This window comes from Egretta garzetta, unplaced genomic scaffold, assembly GCF_000687185.1.
Source record: "Egretta garzetta isolate BGI_Z169 unplaced genomic scaffold, ASM68718v1 scaffold133, whole genome shotgun sequence".
Classification (NCBI taxonomy): domain Eukaryota; kingdom Metazoa; phylum Chordata; class Aves; order Pelecaniformes; family Ardeidae; genus Egretta; species Egretta garzetta.
Window position 1 is genome coordinate 3020046 of NW_009259111.1, and position 22471 is coordinate 3042516.

Here is a 22471-nt window from a genome sequence, read left to right on the forward strand (position 1 = left end):
TTTTTGTTTTGCTCTTTTTCCTAGAGCTCACTTTGTTTAGGAATAACTCCAGCTAGCATCATTGTAGTGCTTCCATTTCTATCAACAGTTTATCAGTCGTGGTTGAGAGAGTTGCAACATTTCCTTATTTACCACATAGACCTCTTTGTAGAAATACCTAAGAATGAAGGCAGATTTTTTTTAAACAATAACGCCCATATACTACCATTCCTTGTTTGAAAGCAAGGACGTGTAGGTGCCACCTCTGCCCCCGCTGAGACTTCCCAGTAACTGGGTTACTGCTACCAGAACCACGAGAGCAGGGAAAACCCATTTCACGATCACATTCACTCATTTAGCAAGATTACTGGGCACGCATATCTAGAATCAGTTAATATCAGTGCAGTCATTTGGCAGCTTGGGAAAAAATTCAGGGAAACGGGAAAGGGGAGAAACTCCAGAGAAGCTGGGTATAAAAAAGAGGAGCAAAGGGAAAATTATTGACAGGTTTTACTGCTCACGCTGATTAATTAAAGCAACACACTTTTGTTACACACATGCACCAGAACTGGTTCACACACCACTATGCATACCTGCTACAGGTGTAATTGGTAATATATCTGTAAACTATTTAGCAGAAGGTTGATTTGACGGGATTCACTCACAGTTGTTTGAAGCTGGAGGGGTGAACAGAAATAGCTTGGTCCTTCTTCTTAGACCATACCTACAGAACTGTTCCCTCATGAGCAAGACCCTCCCTCACACCGAGAGTCCTAAAGAGGCTCAGTCCTATCATACATATTATTTAAATCTTGGCCAAATTGTTGAGAAAACTGGTGAGATGGGGCTGAGCTGTCAATGGGAAATGTGGAACACAGAGTTTTAAGTCTTTTTGTCAAGAAAATCATCAATGCCATCCTTATGAGATCAGCATACAGATAAAAAGAAGCTATCTGATGTCAACCCAAAGCAGAGCAAGCCACCGCTTCAGGACACAGACTGTCATAAATGTGTAGTAATTACTGCTTTCTTTCAGGATACTCAAAGCTACGACGGAACATTAATGGTATTTTACCACTGGCTGATCAATGTGATGCAAAATCTTAAGAGTAAATGGGTCAAACAGGTCTGTTGCTGAAAGAGAACTTTTTTTTTTAAAATTTTATCTTTATTTTATATATTTATAATATATACAAGACTGAAACCAGTTATGTGAGAAACTCCCAGATATGATTTCAGTAAAGTTTTTTAACTCACGGAGGTACATAATCCACTGATGAAACACAGACATACAATTCGGAGAAAATACATTTTGATACTGATGTGCTAAATAGCTTGAATAAGATGGGCAAATCATTAATTACAAATTGCCCACTGGAGAAACATCCTCTGTGGAATAATTGTTACCGTTGCATGATGTAACTGGGAGTAAATTATTTTCTGTGCTATTAGATTCAGAGCTTCCATAGAAGTCATCCTAACACACAGAAAGATGAGAACACAACATTGCTGCTAGCTCCTACCTGAAGCACGATCATCCCAAAAAAACAGAAGTGAAAAGAGAGGAGAGATTATAAACTTGAAACAGGCAGCATTTCCACTGCATCTGGATACGGATTATGGAATATAATTTTGGAACTACTAATAATGCCCTGGTAAAGTTGAAACGTTAGAGGTACTGCAAATCTTTTTAAACTAAAAGAGCTTTGCCTCTCCAGGTTCTCCAAACATAGATATCACACACACGCTCACATGTAGAAACAAAACCAAACCTGCAAATGAATTCGCTATATCTCCCACTGGCTGAAAGGAACAGAGATTAGTTTTGTGATCAGTATTTTTAAGCACTTAGGAAATACTCAGATACCATGGTCACAGCATTCACGTAAATAAATAAGTGGGTGGGGTGCATGGAAGAAAGGAAGCAAAACAGAGAAAGGGGGGAGGGAAGCAAAGATGGAAAAATGAGCTGACATGTTACGCCCCTAACAGTCTTGATGACGCATCAGGTATAACAACAAATTCCCTCCAACAAACACACCCATATAAGTGTTCATTTAGGGAACACTTAGGGAATTTACACAAAGAAAATATTAATAGTAGGAGTAAATAAAATTTAGTTCAGCCAGTTTGACAATTAGATGAGCAGGCACCAATTGAAGATTAAGTACTCTATTACTTAAGCTCTTATGACCATAAAACATTAAAGGTTTTGAAATCCCATAAAGGTGAAATTCAAATAAAACCAAATGTTTCTGAATTTATTGGCACCACTTTCTTTGCTGGTTGTTTTCTTTTCTGTCTAATTGTGCTTGTCATGTTTAACAGCTCAGTCTAAAATTTCTGCAAATTCATGAAATTGCACTATTGCTGTAGGTTCTGATCAAGGCTGATGTGCAAATAGATCTGTAGGTCAAGCTACAAATGGATCTTACAAAAGAAAAGAAACTGGAATGTCTGTGGTTTAGATCCTGTTTCTTTTGCAGTTGAACAGATTTTACCCTTCCCTGCCTTACAGTCTTGTGCGGGCTCCCTATTTGTTATACTGCATTTCAAAGGTAGCAAAAATAGTCTCTCTATTCACAAAGCTAATTTCTGAAGTATTTTCTCAGCTAAAGCTAATGAGACTTTTGCTTCAGTAAGTATTCAAATACAGATTTTCAAAGGATACCTGCCTTTTTTCCTTTTGAAAAACTCCCCTTTGGTTTGAAGCCTGCCCAAAGTACAGTCTTAACATAGTACTATCATGACTCAAAAGTATTTTTGGGAGATCCTTCCCTGCAGTGTCAGGGTGTTCTCTTTTCAAATTTTGATTGTAGGTTAGGTCAGACATAAGCTCAAGGGGTCGTTTTCACCAGTTCTGGACCATCAGTGAACAGTAAGCTCTGGTCCCATTCTCACTTATCCTAAGTTAGCCTGGCAAGAAGAATATCAGTATTGGGTAAAGAGAAGAGGATTTTTAATTTGCTCTGGTCCCTCTGGAAAATGATGTAATTGAAGAAGAGTAAGCAAAGTAGATATTTTGATATTAACATGGCAGTACTTAGCTGCTGCATGCACAATTTATTCCTACTTCGCATCTGAACCCAACTCTAACCTAACCCAAACAGGGGTTTCAAAGGTTTACTTGCAAATAGTTACATGCATCTTTAATGGCCTTTCCTCTCATGTTCACTGTCACTTCCTTTCCACACATTTTAACTCTGAAAGCTTTTGACTGTTTCTTCATTATTTATGACATTGTTGTGTCTTTTCTTGTGAAATTAAAAACTTCTTGCCACAAAAAGCTAGCTAATAATATGGCACATAAATCTTACTTTCACGACATTTCATGCCAAAAATAAATAAATGACCAAACCAAGGCTCCTGACCACGCTTGGCATCTGACCAGCTTAATGCACGGGAAGGTTGAGATTACCTAAATACAGAAGCTGAAAGAGTTTGCAATTTATTGTATTGTCAGCACCACACTGTCTGAAAAAAAAGAAAAAGCCCCAATAATACGCATTTGTTTTGATACACTCACGGCTCCAATTAAAGGTAGTGCATTGCAGCTACAGGGGAGAGACTAAACGAAAATAAAGTACAAAAAGATCTTTGAACATATCTCCCATCAACGGGTCATATAATTAAAAAAAATACCATTAACTCTGCCGATATAAAACACACAGAAAAATGTCTTTCACTCACAGTATCAAGGTTGGCCGCACGTTGCTATATTTGCAGTACTGTAAGTACATAAGGTGTTAATCCTCCTGGGCTGTGCTCAAAAAATTATTTAACATTCAGACTATTATTTAGCATACAGCTGGTTAGCAGTTTTCCCCTAAAATGTTGGCTTCGATCCCACATTTTTTTGTTCTGGCACATACCTGGAGCTGTAAAGGGCTGAGTCCAGAAGCAGCAGCAGCTGCCATTGTTGATGGAATGAACTGCACAGGGTAGTTATCACCTGTCGGGAGAACAATGCACGCAGGTTCAGACAATGAGCAGAGAATAGCAGCAGACAAGTGCAAACACGGACCTCGGATTGCCTGTGCTCCACAGCCCTCCTTCTAAGCCTAAACATCTGCAAAAACAAAAGGCTTCGCTGGGCACGGACTTGCCGTGCTCCCTTGGAACTTTTTTTGTTAGCGGATAGCTGGTAGGCAAACTGGCAAAACATAAATGTGATGCTCGTGATTTTCATTTTCAAAAGCAAATGTTCAAATCAAGCGTGTAAGCTTGGGCACAAAATGGGCCTTAAGGCCACAGACACACAGACAAGATACCCCAGGAAACCCCACTGGTTCCCAGAGGAAAAAGCTTGTTGTCACCACATGTTTCTTAAAGCAGGATAAATTTGTTATAATCCAAGAAATTTCACTCCTGTTTAATGCAAGGTGATTCCTTTTCAGCATCGAGTGCCTCTTTCCTGGGAAGACTGCCTAACTGGCTCAACACAGGTTGAGTTTGTTTCTTGTTTTGCTTTGAGGTTCTCTGTCTTGGGACAACTCCCTTAAGGTAGCCATAGAGAAAAATACAATTAAATCACTTTTAAATATAGCTCAAAATACAATTTTAGCTTTCTCTTCGATCTGGGACCCTACTGAAGTTGATAGATTATGCAGTTGCTTCATGGAGGTTCAGGCACTGAAATGTCTGTGTTCTGTTCACCAGAAACTGAAGGTGTGCACCCTTTGCATTGAGGGCACTACAAATATTCCAGAAAATGAGAGGTACTGTTGATCCAGAATAAGTATTGCAATGTTATATCTTATAGCACCTATCAGTGTTCCCACTTCGGAGCCACTGCAACAACACATCACCCAGTGCCATTGAGACTCTCAGTCAGTGTAAGGAATGCAGAAAGACTGAAATAGTTTAGCAGTGTAATCTGTAACGTAAAAATTAATACGGTGGTGGAAAAATTACACAATAACTATGATTTAATAGAATATCACTTTGGCTCAAGCTTCTTATTTAAAGTCAGTGCTATGTACTATTTGTAGGCTACATTTTAACAGGCTGCTCCTCTGTACATTTTGGAGATTTACAATAATCAGTCTGTTTTACATGAACTTTTCCACACTGAAACCAGAATGTAGCAATGAGGGAAAATATAGAAATCCAAAATAATATAATCAGGACATCGCAAGAGTTAGATTTATTTTTTTTTTTTGTCAAGCCCCTCAAATAAATAACGATAGCTGAAGTCTCTGCACTCACTGGATTCCTCAGAACTCTCCCTTTTTACCACCTGAACCTCTACTGTATTCAGCTCAGTTTAAATGTTTGGTTGTTTCACTTTTTTAATAAATTGTACATGTCTAATCCACAAGGTCTCTTTGCATCATATCCCTAATACCTCATCAGCCCATTGAGCACAGTATGCGCTTGTACACAGTCCAGTAACAATTGGATTCTGATTGCATACGGAGCTCTGCTACAATGCATTCACTAACCCTATATTGTACTGATGTCCTATGGAGTAATGTTCAAAATATCTCCTCTTATTTTCCCCCTTCCATGAGGTTGATTTTAGTTTGCAATGATGTTGGGTGTTTTTTCTTTAAAAAAAAAAAAAAAAAAAAGCAACAAAACCCCCCTAGATCCTTTTCTTGAAGTACTAAAGCTGTCTCTTTATGGTTAAATAATTCTACTCATCTCTTTGATATTTATATGAAATTATCTGAATAAATAAGATCCTAATCTAAGTTAAATAACGTTCCTTTCAGAAATATCTTACAAGGTTTTAAAAAAATCACAAAGATGTTGAATTAATGATGCTTTAAATGGGGGGAGGAAAAAACCATCCAAGTTATCAGCATGGACTGCCTTGCAGAACATTTTGGAGGCATTCTTTCTTTAAATATCATGAATTATTCATTCCTGTTCCACACAGCAATCTCTTCTTTCTCCCTCCCCCTCCACATACACTTTTTAAGTTCAATACCAGTTGCTTTATTTGTACTAAAACATTTTCCATGTCAAACATATTTTTAAAAAAATCAAACTCTAAAAGAATTCCCTGCGGCACTCCTTTTTCACAGCTGTCATGCTCCTATGGTTTGAAATAGCCGGATATTTTACACACACACACACACACACACACACGTGTGCACACACACACACACACAGTTTTTTGCTTCGCAGTTAATTTCACAGTCTCTCTACCACACCCTGTAGTGTTCCCTGGCTCACCTGCTGGCTACAGTTCTTTCCTTTGTTATGGGAAAAATAATTTTATAGTTATGCCATGTATTTGTTATTAAAACATAAGGCACCCTCATTTTAACACGTTAAATTATGGCTAAGTCCTGGTATGTTAGCAGTATCCTTGTGCTGAGCACAAAAATGAATACTCTTCCAGCTCTGGAGTGCTCTGCTGACACCGCGCCGTAAAGGCAGGGCAAAGGTACTTTTTTCTCCCTTGAGGAAACTAAGCACGCAGGGAATGGACTGGGTTTAATTTTTAATTACAGAAGGTACCTATTTCCCCCCCCTCTCATTTTGTCAGTGCAGGAATGGATCAAGAAGCTTCTCCGTAGCTGTCTTGGAAAGAAATCAGTCAATGCATTGTAGTGATTTTTTTTTTTTTTTAAATGTGTTTCTCAATTTGGAATGCTTGCATGAGGATCCATTCTTTTAAATTGGTACAAAAGGCAGCAGAACATGTTCAAACAGGTCTGCTTTAGGTACCGGTGTGTGCTGGCCTTTGATAACCAGGAGTGAGAAGAATGCCGAAAGAAGAAAATCTGTCATGTTTTGCAAACTGATCTCTTCAATCTCCTTGCTGTGCTGATTGTCTATTTACATTTGGCTGCTGTTGTTTATATATAAATTGGTGTTTACAAGCCATGGAAAAGTATGCCAGACTTCTGTTTCATTTGTCAGGTTGAGCAACATTTCCAAATGAATAAAAGCAGCGAGCAATTGTACTCTGCTATTCTACACAGAAATAATATAAATGTTTCTTTTTGTCTTGGATGAAGCAATGAAGCTTAGTGGACTTCATTTATAGGATGCATGGACTTACTTTCCAGATCAAGGCTTTGTGAGCTGCAAGGGAAGAAGGATGTCTGGCTCTTGTGAGACTCAGGGTAGGGGGAAAGTGTTGCTTTATTACCCATCTTTCCTAAGACAAGCTCACTCTCCTCATCTGATTTACAAAGCTTTCAGTTTGATGATGGTCTCCGCATTTTGGGATTGTAACTCAAAATCTGTCTCTTCATGCATGGATCTCAAACTGCCACCTGCACACTCTCCACGTGGAATCGCAGAATAACAGGAGACAGAGTTGGAAGAGACGTGAGAGTTCACAAATTCCAGGGCCCTACCCCCCCCAGGCATAACGAACAGGCTGAGGAAAGCGTACCTCTCCTCAGAGTGTTGTTGGGATACAGCAAGGATACGATGCCCACTCCTGCAGTATTCCTGCACAGGGCATGCCTTTTGTTTGCGCAGCGGCATCAGGATTGAGGAAGATGTTAATAGAGGTAACTGGCTAAGGCAATACTATGGAACAGCTCTGTCCAATGACGCTACTTCAGTTCTGCCTTTGTTCTGAGCAGCATTTGCCACAACACCGCCTTATCGCCACCCTCATGCCGCAGCAAAATCAGTTGCCCCAGCAATTGCCTGCCTGTGGGTAAAGAACTTCAGTGCAAAACCCCAGCTAAAAATATTCAGCTGCCTACTATCACTTCCAGCTCTTACCTCAACATTTAGGAGTGAGGCACATATGGATTGCTACAACAAATCCTGAGGTTACGGATTCTTTGTTCCAACTAGTAAAACCCAACAGAGAACACATGACAGACTTTAACTCAGTCCTGGGGAATTTCCATTAGAAACAAGACTCATGCAGTGCCTCTGCCACGCAAAGATACACGGCCAACTCAGTACACAGATGATTTGATGTACACTTTCTGTTCTCACCTGCCAAGAGGAACAGCAGCCTACTGAAAATAGAGTACTGTGCTATGTAAAATTTAAACCACCTTAGGAAAAACTTCTGAAAGGCCTGTTCCAAATGGAAACTGCAATGATGGATATCAGTGAAATCCAGCAGATCCAAGGCAGTGTTAGTTATGTGGATTAGCTACTGTAATCAAGGAGTTTAATTAGTTTGATGACAAATATCTCACAGTATTGGAATGTTCTGAGGTCCAGCCAGATGACAATAAGCCTGACAGTTTTGTTTGTCGTGTTTTACCTAATTTTACTTTCATTGATTTCAAAGGAGTTACTGTTGATTTGCCCCAGTGCAAGTAGGAACAGAACCAGGCCAAAATGTTGGCTCCGTTTCTCACCAGCCTAGGAAAACCGCCTCCATTTTCACATTGCATTGCGTTGCTAGCATAGCAAAAACTCTTGTAAATTATTTTTGTGTATAAAGCAGAATGACTTAGGTAGGCAGACAGTAGTTGTTTCTTAGCCATTCCAATCATGGTCTTTATGTATTTTATGTATGAAATATGAAGAAACGCTTTGAAAATACACAGCACCCTTTTAAATAGAGGTTTACAATCTCCATACCTCAATGTCTCTATTTTCAATAATCTTTTTCAGAGACACTTTCCACATCTGATAAAGAACTGATATAATACAAAATATTTGCAGATGACTATCAAGCAAAAGTGGTCATTCATGTCCAAATCACATGGACTGCCATCATGCAGCCAGCATGGAGAGCAGCCCTCCCACTCTCTGCTCAGAGCAAACCATAGCTCTGCTTGAGCACTGCTCAAAGTATGGACTGGCTCCTGCCCAGCATTACTCTGTATCTTTACCCTGTCATCATCCTAGTTCCCCATTCTCTCTTAGACACAAAACTTAAAGGAAGTAATACCTTAGGCACTGCAAGATGGAGGAGGGAACCGTCTTCCTCCTTATCCCACTCACCGTCTTCTCCCCTTGACCCACGGTACTAATGCGGACACGCTAATCACATTCAAGAATACTCCAGCCCGCTAACTTTTCCTGAATGCATGTGGTTGGTTCAGTGAAGGGAAATTTGCACTGGGAGAGGAGGTATAATGGTACTTATGTTACCCACCGGTTCCAAGGAGTAAGTATAGTGGTCACAGTCAGAAGGCCAGCGCAGTTGCTTTGCTGTACTTGGAATGCAAAATAATTATATTAACTGTGTAGCATCTCTGGGCAAGTATTAGCTTCCTAACAGCTGCCACTCTCAGCTTCCCACTGGAATAAGTGGCAACCCCCACAACCAGGTACTCTACAAGGCTCGTCAAGCGCCTGCAGGTCAATAGTCACAACAGTCATTTGAGATGCACAGCGCCCTAAAGTTTTAATTAATCCAGTATACAGTATAAATACTGAAATATGTATAAAAAATTAATTAGGTGGTCTATGCAGCTCTGATTTCTCAATTAGTACTTACCATGCCGGAAAATTATATTACATGACTTTGAGATACATAAGGAAGCATGGGACTTTGGGGATTTTTTTTCTAATGTAATTATTACTTGTCATCAGCACTTGCTAATTTTGGCCTGTTTCACCTCCTAGAGCTCCAAAATATGGGGCGGAGGGCTACAGCTGCCTGATGTTATAGATCCTACCAGGCAGTAGGAAACTCTGTCCTGTCAGGCTGTAATACAAATCATAGCTGTATGTCAGTAATTCCTCAAGTTTTCTGTTCATAATGACTTTCTGAGCTCAGGAGTTCAGGAGCAACTAAGGCATGTGCTGGAAGGGCCTCAGAACCTACCAAATTCTCCTTTCTTCTGGTAGTCCTTCCACTGAGGGCATGACCTAGAGTACTTTGCTATACAAATGCCATTTTCTCACTTCAAGGTATAAAGGTGAAGTGCAGATTTGCAACAGTGCTTGGTAACTGCTATCTTGGAATCGAACTAAACAGCTATGAAATTGGTTGCCACTTAGCCCGTGAAGATACACCTGCACGGACACATGCACATAACCGTACCCCTGCTTGTACACCAAGGCAGGACTTCTCGTCTTGGCTGCACTGTCACGCTAGTGCTGATACACCGCTTCCAAGTCAGAGCTGGCTTATATCTAGCCCATTTTGCAGGCAAAGCAAATTAAGTGACTGTGCACACAATATTTGACAGTCCCTAAATGACACAGTTTCAAAAGTACTCAGTTCCCACAGCTCCTGTTATTGAAACTCCTCTCACTGTATTTTCTCCATGTCAAGGAAAACTGGCAGTGTCAAAACTCCGTCTTGTCTACATCAAACTAGAGTGAAATGAAATAGAAACTAAAAAGGCAACCAAAACCAAAATGGTAAGTATCTGAAGGGTTAATCCATTTCCTACCTTTCCTCAGAAGTACGAGCAAGTCTAAACTGACAGTTCTAGAGGTGAAAGTTTCATCTCTCGCAAAAGTAGAAGAGTACAGGTAGTAGCAGTCAAGTTCATAAATATTCCTCAGAAATGACTTTGAAGAACCCTCTCTATGGAAGAGTGTAGCTTAATCTCCAGTTTCATTAATTCCTTAACTACTGTGCCGAGAGTGCCAAAAATAGGAATCAATCAATACCAAGTGTAGTTACTGCATTTTTTTTATCATGATGTCTCTCCAACAGGAACTACTAACCTGCCCAGCTAGCTTTGCCACACGTGCAGCAGAATTTAATAAATATATTAAAAATATAAACATTCTCACTTCTTCAAGCCACAGGGTATAATCAGATCATCGTGATTTCTGGTCTTCACTAGCGTCAGCTGGGTATAAACCACTAATATATCAGTAAACAGCTTAGCTGTGTTCCGACATATCTAGGCCTTGATTTCTGCCTGCACTTCATTCTTTTAATATTTGTTACAGATCTCTCTTTCTGCATTCCGGAAAGTAAAAAAAATGCCCTAAAACTGTATCACCTTCTGCTAAGAAGTCAATAGGATCACAGATAAAGCAGTATAAGCTCAATGAATTGTTAGAATAGCTACTGCAAGGAACACTTTAGAATAAGTGCAGAAATCTGTTCTTGTGCAGGAAATCATGCTGGTACTTTTCTTCCTGAGTCATTACCATAGAATCATAGAATCGTTAAGGTTGGAAAAGACCTTTAAGATCATCAAGTCCAACCGTTATTATTGACCAAGTAGCCTAAAGAGCCAAAATCAACACGATGTGATTTGACATATCACCTTTCAGGGGGAAGCACAACCAGCAACTTAATCATTAATAGTCATTATTCAGAAAGCATCTCAGATTAAAATGGGAAAAGCAAGGAAACTAAAGCACATGCTTTCTCTTGTCTGTGAGAAAAAAGGTTATTAGCCAGGGTGTCGCAGACAATTTCCAAAACTGGCAACTCTTATGTCTTTGGAGACAAAATATTCTTTACTTTGGTCCCCAACTGTCGTGAGGTGGTGATGTGTGTGAATAACCATCATCCTGTGCCATCTAGAGCCAGCTGCCTTTCAGAGCTCCATTAATTGGTTCCTGCACACAGTGTGCCAGTTTGTCAAATTGGAAGAGAACTTTGGGATTTCTAAACCTGAAAATAAGATAATAACTGGACAAAGATTCTGTGTTTAAAGAGGAATGTCTCTAGACTAAAGAGACAGAAGGGAGTGGGACAAACGGAAATGCTTGCTGAAATCCTGTTTGGCCTCACTTCATCTAATATTAAGTAAACTTGCTAGAAAAGATTTTAGGTTCAACCTGGCTTTTAATTAGTATGCTGTTTACATCATCTATTATGAGGCTTTACTTTGGATTTGACCCTGCTCCTGCTGCAGTCAACAGCAAAACCACCACTAACATCAGTGGGAGCAGGATCAATGCTTTACTTTGTATATTTCATATTTAATGTCAAAAAAAGAAACGGGTATTTATGTTTTGTAGCTATTAGTTATCAGGTTAATATGCGAAAGGCAGCTTGACAGGGAATACTATTAATGAGCAAAATAAGGTTGCTGCTTCTGGACTGAGGTCACTTACAAAGAATGTACAAATGAAAATAAGGTTGACTTTTATTTACTTAACTATCTTCCTACATTGAATTCCTTTGGCAACGTGTCTTTAAACATTTAAAGCCCTGTTTACAAGGAGGCTCTGAAAGTAGCTTCAAACCATTATATCCCTAATTGAATTCCCCAGGAGTCCTGTAAACTCGGAGGAAAAAAGAAAGAAATCATAACATTTGCTAAATCATCTCAAAACATATTTCACTGCAAGGTTATGTGACCTGTTAGGAGTCTGAATGATGACTGGGATTGAACTACTGAAACCTTTTATTATTCAGATTGAAATCAAACAAAAAGTTGCCCATTTGAAGCCTGCTAATTAAATTAGACTTCCTCTGACTTTTATCACTAATTAAGAGTAAGAACTTTGGCACAAAATACAAGTATACTGAAGATAACAGAATTAATTAAAGATACATAGCCTTTGTAAAATGACACGGGGCAGACCATATGCAAACTGCTAAGCGAGTGGGGCAATACATTTAGAGCAAATGATATTGTGGGAAATAAAGGTAAAAAGAAATCATGATGTTCAACAACCAATATTCCATCCGCCTCCTTCAAACCAGAAGGCTTTTTTCAAGTGGAGTTGCAAAACTCCACATTATTTCCAACCAGCTATGCCTGTTGTGTAACATCATCTATATGAGACAGATCACACAGGAAGCTGCAGTTAATATCTTAAAATGTTAAATAGCTTCACATCCCTGTCAGCTTACCTGGCTTGTAAGTTATTCCTGGGGGGAAGAGGAATCCCTGCTGGGCTGCAGCAGCCGCTGCCAGCGTCCGCTGGTCGTGTGGAAAAATTGGGATCATGAGCGGAGGCATGTGACCCTGAACCTGCTAAACAGAAGAGAGCCTCTGATCAGAAATAGCACAAATTTGTCTTGACAGGTATTTCTCCAGTACTGATAGTGTTCTTGTGTTCACACAGTCCCGCAGAACCTTCGCCTTAATGTAATCCCTGCCAATTCCACATTATCACATCAAAGCCCTCGCTAACATTGTTTTCCCTCAGTGTCAAAGGTGTAACAGTCCCAGTGAACTGCACGTTTCCCTACTTCTTCCTGGTTCTCTATTTATTTCTTTTTTTTAAATTAATATTCCCTGTCCTGGCACAAGCTAAAAGGTACAAAACCTTTTCAATATACCATAGGTTCTTTAAAAAGAACAGTGGTACGTATTTCTATTAATTTTTCACAAGCTTTCTCATCTTTGGTCACAAACAGCAGAGTGACAAGCATTTAAGAAGTTACCTAACACTACAGTAGCTACTTTGATGTTCAATTTTTAGTATCCTTAGGCTAATTTTAATTCTGAGATCTTACAACATTGTGTTGGTCATATATATATACCAACAACTCAGGTATGTTATTTCAAAATCTCACCACAGTATTAGTCTTCTAGTCAACACCCCAGCTCTTAAGATTTAAGGCTCCAATGTCCTGACTCCCAATTAAACTAACATCCTTTGCCATACACACCTCACTATAACATACAAATTGCTTGTCTGTCTAAGCAGTTTTATAGCTTTATGCACTATCATGCAGCTTGGTAATTATGGAGCTGTATTCAGAGACCATTTCAGAATAAAACTTACTATATCAAATTTAATTTGACCTTAATAAATATATCAAAAAACACAAACATGCAAAAGCAAAAAATTCTTCACCTTATACCAGCATTTGTATTCAACATATAGAAAACGGGAGATGGGACAGAAGCGTGTCTGTTAAATCCACATGTTAATTTCCTAGATCCTTAATTTATGCTGCATGTGTTTCAGAGACAGTGGCTAGGATCACAAAGAGTTTTTATCCATCATTCCTTAACCCCAGAAGTACCCAAGGGTTTGACTATGGTTTTTCTGATTAGTAGTTAAGCAAACATATAATGGTTTATATATCAAAGCTAGTAAATGTAGGAAGAAATTGGGGGTTTAGGCAGAAAAAAAAAAAATCTGCCCTCATCCTACCATAAATCGGTGGCATTAAATACTATTAAAAAGTTAAAGTACACTTCAAGCAATTTTTTTTTCATTTAATTCCTAAAAAACTTTTTTTGGTCAAATCCCATATGTTGACCTATGACATTGTTTAAATAGTGCCAAATTTTCTTGTCATATCCCCATTACTTTCACAACCATTGATGCAGTGCAGAAATGCTACTGTGTGTGTCTATGAGGGTTAATTTACCAACAACTCTTCTCTTGGGAAAGCCCTAAGATGTAGGTTAATAAAGGTCAAGCAAAAAATAAACACTTTACAGTATTTTTTTGAATCCATTCCTCAGGAAAATCAACTTATAATAAAAAGGTCTTTGTGCAATTACTGCTATGGCACTGGGGCGTGAAAGAAACTAGCTTTGAGCAGCTATTTCTCTCGTTTTAGCTGAGGTAAGCCTGGCTGTGCATTTTAGGATATGAGTTAAACTTGGTTAGATTGGAGTCGATCCCCATGTGCCCTGCACAGGCATTTACCTCTGATAAAATGGTGCTAGTTTTGCTGCGTGGTGTTCCTTTACACTGGCTCTACAGGAGCACAGCAAATGAAAACCACAGGCTTATTCTGACAGAAAGAACTATAGGATATATTGGAAGGAATTCAACACAATACAGTCCACAATCATTTCCAGTAGTTCCCAACTACAGTCTAATCAAATGGACCCAAGGCTGAAGAAATACCCCTTTCAATCATCAAGCGCAGAAAGTATTTCCATGGGGCTGCAAAGGTACAGGACGTCAACACAAGGTAGAAGAGATCAGAGTACTGTGGTTAGTGTGACAGTGCACACCTACCCATAGCAATATTTCTCACCGTAGCATCACAAAAACCATTTGAAACACATCATTAGGGCCAAATCCTGCAACGGTTATTTCATAAGCCTCTTCCCAATGTAATCCTAGTAGAGTTGGATTCACTCCACCATATTAAAAAAGATTTTGTTTTAAATTCTCAAATAAAAGCGATTCTGTAAGTGTGGGGAATTACCATCGCATGTTCTGGCTATCTGCTATTCTTCCTTGAAATACTGCTCTGAATGCTGGATCAGGTCCTCAGCCTATATAAATCGATGTAACTTTGGCTAAAGGTGGCTTACATTTAGAACGTAAGTTTGAGTTTACACTTAAGAGAGTTATACAGATTAAAAAAAGCTCATACTGAAGACCAAGCATTCCCTCCCATGGGTCTTTCCTCTGGCACATGTTAAATACTATTCCTAAGTCAATGTTGGTTTCACCCAGAATTATTATATACCTAGGTGTCGATTTTCAGCACAGGTCAACTGAAAAGCAGAAATAAGCATTAAAAAGGAAGAGAATGTACAAGTATCACTGATCACTGAGTTAATAAAGATGTAAAGCGAATGCCAAAAACCGAGTAGACACCTTAATTTTTGACATTTTTTTTTCCTGAGGATTTTATTATTATTATTATTTTGATTTTACTGAGGGGGGAGAAACTGGGAGGAGGTGTTGATTGTCATACTTCATAAAATCGGCTACATGCCCAGAAATTTTAATTGCTGAGATGTTCCTCAGGTCTTTCTGAAAACCAAGACTGTAGCAGATGCCCGAGAAACACTCCGACTCTGTCTCTTCCCATTCGTAAAAATAGCGTATTGTTGGATCGGCGCTTTCCCCTTTTGTCTCCTCTGTGCTAAGTTGTTGATGATGCCATTTTTTGCCATCTGCCCCAGAGCTTCATTAAAGATACATGAATGGACTAACTGGGCTGCTATCTTGTGAGGAACAGGTGCTATTGTTTGTCCCCGAAGACTTGCACTAAAGATCTCACTCAGAATACTTGAGAAAGAGCATCTGCAGCAGTCAGTCAGAGAGTAACTTGGCAGAGCCCATACTAGGGGCTAATATGCAAACAGTGACACTCAGGGGGACTCATTTTCTCTTTCATGAAGAATTTCTTTTTTTTTTTTTTCTTTCTCTGTGACGGGTAGTGCATGTTTGGTTCTGAACAATTCTGGCAGGCTATATCTTTAAGTGAACTGTACAAACCCTGGAGGAAACCTGAGTGTATTCTTTCCAAAATTCAGTTCTACAACCTCAAGTAAAATCATCTCTTATATAAAGCTACCTCATAAAATTAATCTCTGTTTCTATACAACAAGCTCAGGTTTAACTGTGTTAAACATGAGAAGCTGCCAAGATTAGGGAACTCTTAAAAGGTAGTGTACCATTCCTTTAATATCCCATTGCAACTCTGACGGCCCTTGGGAACTGATTACAGCACTTCCTTGCCTGAGATCTAAGTCAGGAAGCAACTTTAGAGCAAATCAGCCCTGATTAGTTCAAGAAGCAACTTCCAATTTGATTCTCCCTGAAATAATAAAAGCTGGTGGCCCGTTTGATAAACTGGGCAAATCTGCAGTGCTTTGTCCCACAGCCACGTGAATGCTAGTCCCAGAAGTTGGCTGGACAATACTCCTTGTTAAAAAGCCATTGACAGTTAGTGTTGTGCCTGGGAAAGGGAAGCCAAAGTGATACATCATACAAAAATAATGCTTTGAATGAAAATTATCTGCCTCTTTGGGATAAGGAACGCAGAACATTTAATGAGGCTAAGGAATAGGAAGGGTCTCGTCTTTAAAAACCAAAGCTGCCTGTACAACAGCTAACCTTGCAGCTAGAGAAGTAAAGGCATTCAGAGAAAAGGATGGCAGCAGTGCAAGCAAAAAGGCAGCTCACACATTTCTGCTCAGCTGCGATGATCGCACATTTCAAGAGCAGAAGTAAATCCCACCCTATAATGGCAACTGAATTCCTTGCAAACTTTTCAAGATCAAACTTACAAGTTGCATCTCTGTTGTGCAGTTTACTTCAGTACAGGGGAGAATTAAGTGCCATCTTTTTGAGAGATAGCATGCACAACCTTTAGAATATTTTATCCCTTTCTTAAAGCTTCATTTTTTTAATTACAAGTAGCACTAGTACAAAAGAGCATGATAGGCTAAATACTCTCTAATTGCCTAGAACGATCCAATATCACTATTAAAACCATTGGGCCCCACTTCTTCCACCAATAAAATCTCTGGACCCTCTTCTCAACTCACAGAAATCCTGAGATTTGTAGTGAATCTAACAGGCTGCTCCAATGCACGTTACCTGAGAAACCAACCTTTGAATTTACTAAATTGACTTTTTTTTTGTCTTTACTATAGGATGCACTGTACCTTTTGTCCTTGTGATGTTGTAGCCTCTGGGAGAACCTAATTCATTCACAGGCAGGCTTCAACTTTTCATAGTTTAAAAACTTGAATTTCTGCTTAAAGATTATTAAATTCTTGAATAGTTGGTACAGCCAGACTACAGCTTTAACCTGTCTATGCAGCCATGAAGCTTTTAATTTCCATAGTAAAAATGTGTTTGAAATTTTCTACTCTCTCATTTACAAACTGCAGTGTAACAGAAGAATTTCCCAGCTGATGGCAGTGATCAATAAGAAAGTAAATATTCAGAATGCTCAAAATAAGTGTCTATATGGTAGAATATAATGGCTATAACTGATAGCTCAACAGGTTACATTTTGGGTTGATTCATTTTAAAAATCTTAATGGCACTGAAAGCGGTGTTTGTGCCCCAGTACTATTAGTGCAAGTTTTTGAATACCCTGCATATTATATGTATTTACCTCATCTTCATTTAAAATAGTCTGCATACAATACATGGCACGATTATTTTCATACCACCATTGCAATTTTATTTATTTCAATAACTAGTGTTGGGTTTTGTTGTTATCTGTAAAGAGAAGAAATATATGAAGCTTTATTCGTTTGAATTTCATTTTGATTAGGTCATTTTGGTGACTCTGCAAGAAAGCAAACACCATGTTGTATGAAGAAGTAGGGACTTCTATGAAAACTCATATATATGAAAGTCAGTGGGACTGCTTAAATGCTTAAAAGCGGCTATGTGCTAAGATTTTTGGATGTTTAGGCCCAAATGTCCTCCCCAACTCTGCAAATATTGTAATGAAATTGCGCCATGACTGAGCCCTTTTCTGGTCCCAAAAATGATCTGTTTAGAAAACCTGCAGAAAAACTGTACTGAAAAAAAAAAAAAGGTCTCTGGCTATAAGTGAATGGTCTGGCTATTTGATTTGTGCTGTTCTGATGAAGCACAGCGACTGTAAGGCTGGGTTAACTGACCGGTTCAGTTATAAAAGACCTGGCTACTTTGTGTGTGAGTGGTGGCTGGGCCTTTTGTTCCGAGCTCAGACACGTAACCGATGAACTCTCAAGGCTTCATATTAATGTGCCATCAATGCCTGACATTCTCTAATGTAAAGATAGTTTGTGAGAGTGGACCCAAACACTTAAGCAAGAAAGCCCCTGTAGCATAAATAAACTCAGGGAAGCAACTGTGACTCTGCGCGAGGAGGAACGCCAAATGAAGAAAGGTGGGCTCCAACAGACCAAAAATGATCATGCAGGCACCACATCATAGCTGAGACACCAAAAATCGAATTGACATAGCTCCCACACTGAAAATTATTCAGAGACTACTTTCTGCTCCTGTTAGCAATATAGAATCACTGGAGCTATATCTATATAGGGAGGTATATTATGTTCTAATTTATCTGCCATCTAATTATCTACAGTCTAATTGAAAAATATTTCCTCTCAGTGAAAGTACATGAGCCACAAAGAAAATGTCTGCCAATGAGATCCCAGGGGAAGTGTTGGCAAATAAACTGTAAAAAAAGATACCATAGACTTGCAAAGTGAGAACATTTCATATGGGATATACTATGAAAAATACGTAGCCCACTACTGAATTTGTAAATGGATTGTAACTGCTATTTTCTTTCTTTTTCCCTACCTTTTTTTCCATTTGTCCAATGGTTCAGCATGATTTGGAGATTTAAGTCTACTGCAGCCACCACAACATTAATGTGAAAATTGCAGCCATGATCATAGAGCGAAACAGAGCATCCTTATTTTTTTATTATTTCTTCCTCACTACTTTGAAACTTTAAATTAAGTAAACTTGAATGCTATCTACTTGGGAAATAAAGACAGGAATAACAGAAAAATACTAGCAAGCACACTGAAAACAGAATAGTTTTAAACACTAGCTCTCATTTCATTTCTATTAGCTTCTTATTGTATTGCCCCGTTTTTATCTAGCTCCTTGACTACCTGGAAATACAGAATTCAACTAAATATGATCTCATGAAGTTAAGAGTATGATAAATGGTAATTAAATCTATTTAAATTGTCTGTATTTTAAGAAACTCACACTAGGAGGGATGGAGAACATCTCTGCTATAGAGAAATAAATAAAACATGTTATGCAAAAGTGAATTTATAGTTCATTTGGAATTAGAGATCTACCACCTTTTCAATCCATACAGATGCATAATCTTGTCAATTAAATATTATTGTTAAGGTCTAGTAGTATGTTAAAATCACTTTAAAGTGCAACTAAGGAAAATTCATGTGTGTTTATTACTCCTTAAGGGTCTATTAGTGGGTATTTTATTCAGATTTGTGTTGTAAAATCTGCATAAACTCAGCATATTGTTATCCCCATGTGTGCATTTGTTTGGTTAAAGCATAACAGCAAATCTCTATTTCTGCAACTTCTGGAAAAGTCAAGAGAACTAAAACAGTCCTAATTTTAATCAGATACAAACAGTTATCTCTGCAGAAGTGAAGAGTTGACTATTATGCAAATTGTCACAGTTAGTGGTCACCAAGCCATCACAGAAGACTGAGCAAGTCAATTATTTCAGATATTTCCAAAGACTAGTGAAGATGTATGTTTCTCATTTGCACCTTGTCTTATTCGTGCCAAAATAAGAAAAATATTGCAGCCTAATGATACTTGTTGATATTTTATATACGGAAGCTCCATTACTTGAGCTCAAATCTAAATATAAATTATGTCAGAAATTCCTTATTAGTTTATGTTTTTATGGTGATAGCAAAATGTGCAAGATTTTTTGGAGCACATTGAAATTTCCTGTTGATAGGAAAATTTAGAGCAAGAGATGCTTTAAAATTTGCATTTCATATTGGTGCTTTCAAGCAGAGTTTTCCCCCCACTTCCTTTCAAGACAGAGTTCTTTTTTTGAATAGTCACCATCACTAGTTATTAACATGAAATTAATTCCCTCAGTAGAAGGGCTTGTGTACAGTATGAAAAATCATCTAATGCCACAACACTGACGATTGCTAAAGGAAGGATTGTCTTGAACGAGTAGCTCCAGCCCAAGTGGGAACAAAACCAGAAACATCTTTCAATGCCTCTGATCAAAACTCCTTCTGCACTATAGAGGTAAAAAAGGCACAAGAAAAGAACAGGTTGGGGGTTTTCTATTATGTTAAACAAATGCAGAATATATCTGAAACCCAGCAATCACTAATGCTAACAGGAGTTCTGCCGTTTACTTCGCTACGGGAAGATATTCTTCCTGATCAGCATACTGGTTTTAAAGCTTTCTGTATTTTCACTGACCTTCCAAGATTTGTAACTATATCGTATTGTAACTATATAAGCTCTTCAAGATTTTGAATACTTTACAATTATTAATTAATTCAAGCTCCAAGACCCGTTCAGAGGACGGTATTACATCTACAGTTTACGCAGGAGGACCCTCAAAGAGGCCTTGATTTCTTTTCCGCTCACAGAAGTGACTACGCATAGTGGATATAAACCAATTCCACTGTAATCTGCTGCTTGTAACCTTTACACCTCACCGCACAACTGAATAAAGAGCTACCCAAAGTGCAGAGCTACGGCTAATGAGGGACACACTCTCTTGAAAGACCAGAATGAGGCAGCTTTTGAGCAGGTAGGCGCCCGTGCTACACAGCTTAGCCCTTGAACACTTGCATACTGGCAGGATACAAGGGCAGAGGTGAGTCACAGGTGCAAAAAGGAGACACCTTTCCCATCCCACCTAGTCCTACAGCTGATTATTTCCTCTATTCTTCTGGGAATTTACTCTCTGTTATTATAGAGACAAGCGTTAATATTATTCCTCGAGCCTAAATGGATAATATTCGAGAGACGAGCCCAAAAGGAGGTATTCAAATCTAGTGAGAATATTCCTGCTTCTGTATACCTCTGAAAGAGATTTAATGCAGAATAGTAACCTAGATAACTTCCAGAAATCACATGATATTTATGGAGCATTTAGATCGAAACACAAAGGGTTATCAAAGGCAATTATGTGGAGAACTAGTTTAATGCAGAAAACTCCTGTGTCTAGAGATCAAAGTCAAATCAGAATACTGATTGCATGCAAAAATTAATTTGTTCCATCTCTTCCTAGGATTCCTCAGATTTTGACACAACCTGACCATCTTTACTCAGAAAAGGCTCCAAGAAACAGTGTGTTTGCACAGTATGACTGAGGTGCTTGCCACCGCTAGGTATACAGTAATTATTGCAGACTGGGGAGCAAGCAACAGAGAGTTTCTGGACTACCAGCGACATGCACACAGCCTGCTTCCTTCCTACGCCAACTGTGTCTGGCTCAAATCAGTTATATTGGCTCCTCGACTTTCTACAGCATTTATGATTCATCTACAAAAACATTTTGAAAGAACAAAACCATTAAAAAGGTAAAATAAGGCAGAAAACCAGGAAACTCATATTTAAAATGAGCATTAGGTATTTCCTATCCAAGTGTGGGTGTTAGAATTCCAGCAACAGCTATACTTCAGACATAAATCCACACTGCTGTGCTGCCTTTTCTGCAGAGGATCCTGATATTCAAGAAGGAATGCCAATCTTCCCATTTTCTGGCTTTCCCCAATTTGTCAGAACTCCGATGTTATTTAAAGCGCGCTTTCGGCTTGCAAATAGATCCTTGCCATGAATCCTACGATCGCCCTCACGTTCGAGTGACGCTGCTTTCAAAGTTGGGATATTTTCTTCAGTTTGCTCATGCCAGTTGGCGGGAGTCAACAGCACAAAGCTGTGCTGCAATTCCCTTTCTCTCTGCCTGCCGAACCTGCGGCGAAGGGCTGGCTCCTCTGCAACCCTACCGTGCTGGAGCTGGTGTGATGAAATGCACGGGCAAATCTACATAGAATCAGGGGGCAATAACAACGGCCCTTTGTCCAGCTGTGGCTGCCCCCCCCTCCGCAGCCAGGCCTTATCTGCTCAGGAAATGCCTGCTTTAACTGACAGGTAGGAGATTAAATCTACAGCTGCCGAAACACAATCTCCGCTCTGTTAGATAGGCTTTCATTGAAAAGCACTACAAACACATAATTTGTTTATGTTGTACCAGCAATCTTTGACAAAGCAGACTGTCTAGCTGAGACAAATGTGGTTAAACCCATTTATTGTATTATTTCTGCTACACAGAACAAGCTTTTAAAACGTAGAAACTAGACAAGGCACAAAGCTCTAGCTGTCTAAAGAAATCAAGAATAGATGACTTCTTGTTACACTAGCCCCCTTTACACAGCATAGCATGTTCCCTCCTGGAAAACATCCACTGTGATTTCTTTCTTTTCTTTTTCCTTCTCCTCTACCACCCCTTTTTTTTTTTTTTTTTTTTTTAATG

At 38.9% G+C, this 22471-nt stretch overlaps 1 protein-coding gene across 10 annotated transcripts in view; it reads right to left on the reverse strand.

The window, feature by feature from the left end:
- SOX6 (SRY-box transcription factor 6) overlaps positions 1–22471 on the reverse strand; it is a 337876-nt gene that overhangs the window by 85936 nt on the left and 229469 nt on the right. For 7 of the 10 annotated variants that reach the window (XM_035890952.1, XM_035890951.1, XM_035890947.1 and 4 more), the window contains 2 exons: positions 12647–12770; positions 3852–3931 (listed from right to left, as the gene is read on the reverse strand). In XM_035890952.1, the coding sequence (XP_035746845.1) occupies positions 3852–3931; positions 12647–12770 (204 nt within the window). The remainder of the gene's footprint in view (positions 1–3851; positions 3932–12646; positions 12771–22471) is intronic. The other 3 variants (XM_035890948.1, XM_035890957.1, XM_009635423.2) reach the window with 1 other exon arrangement.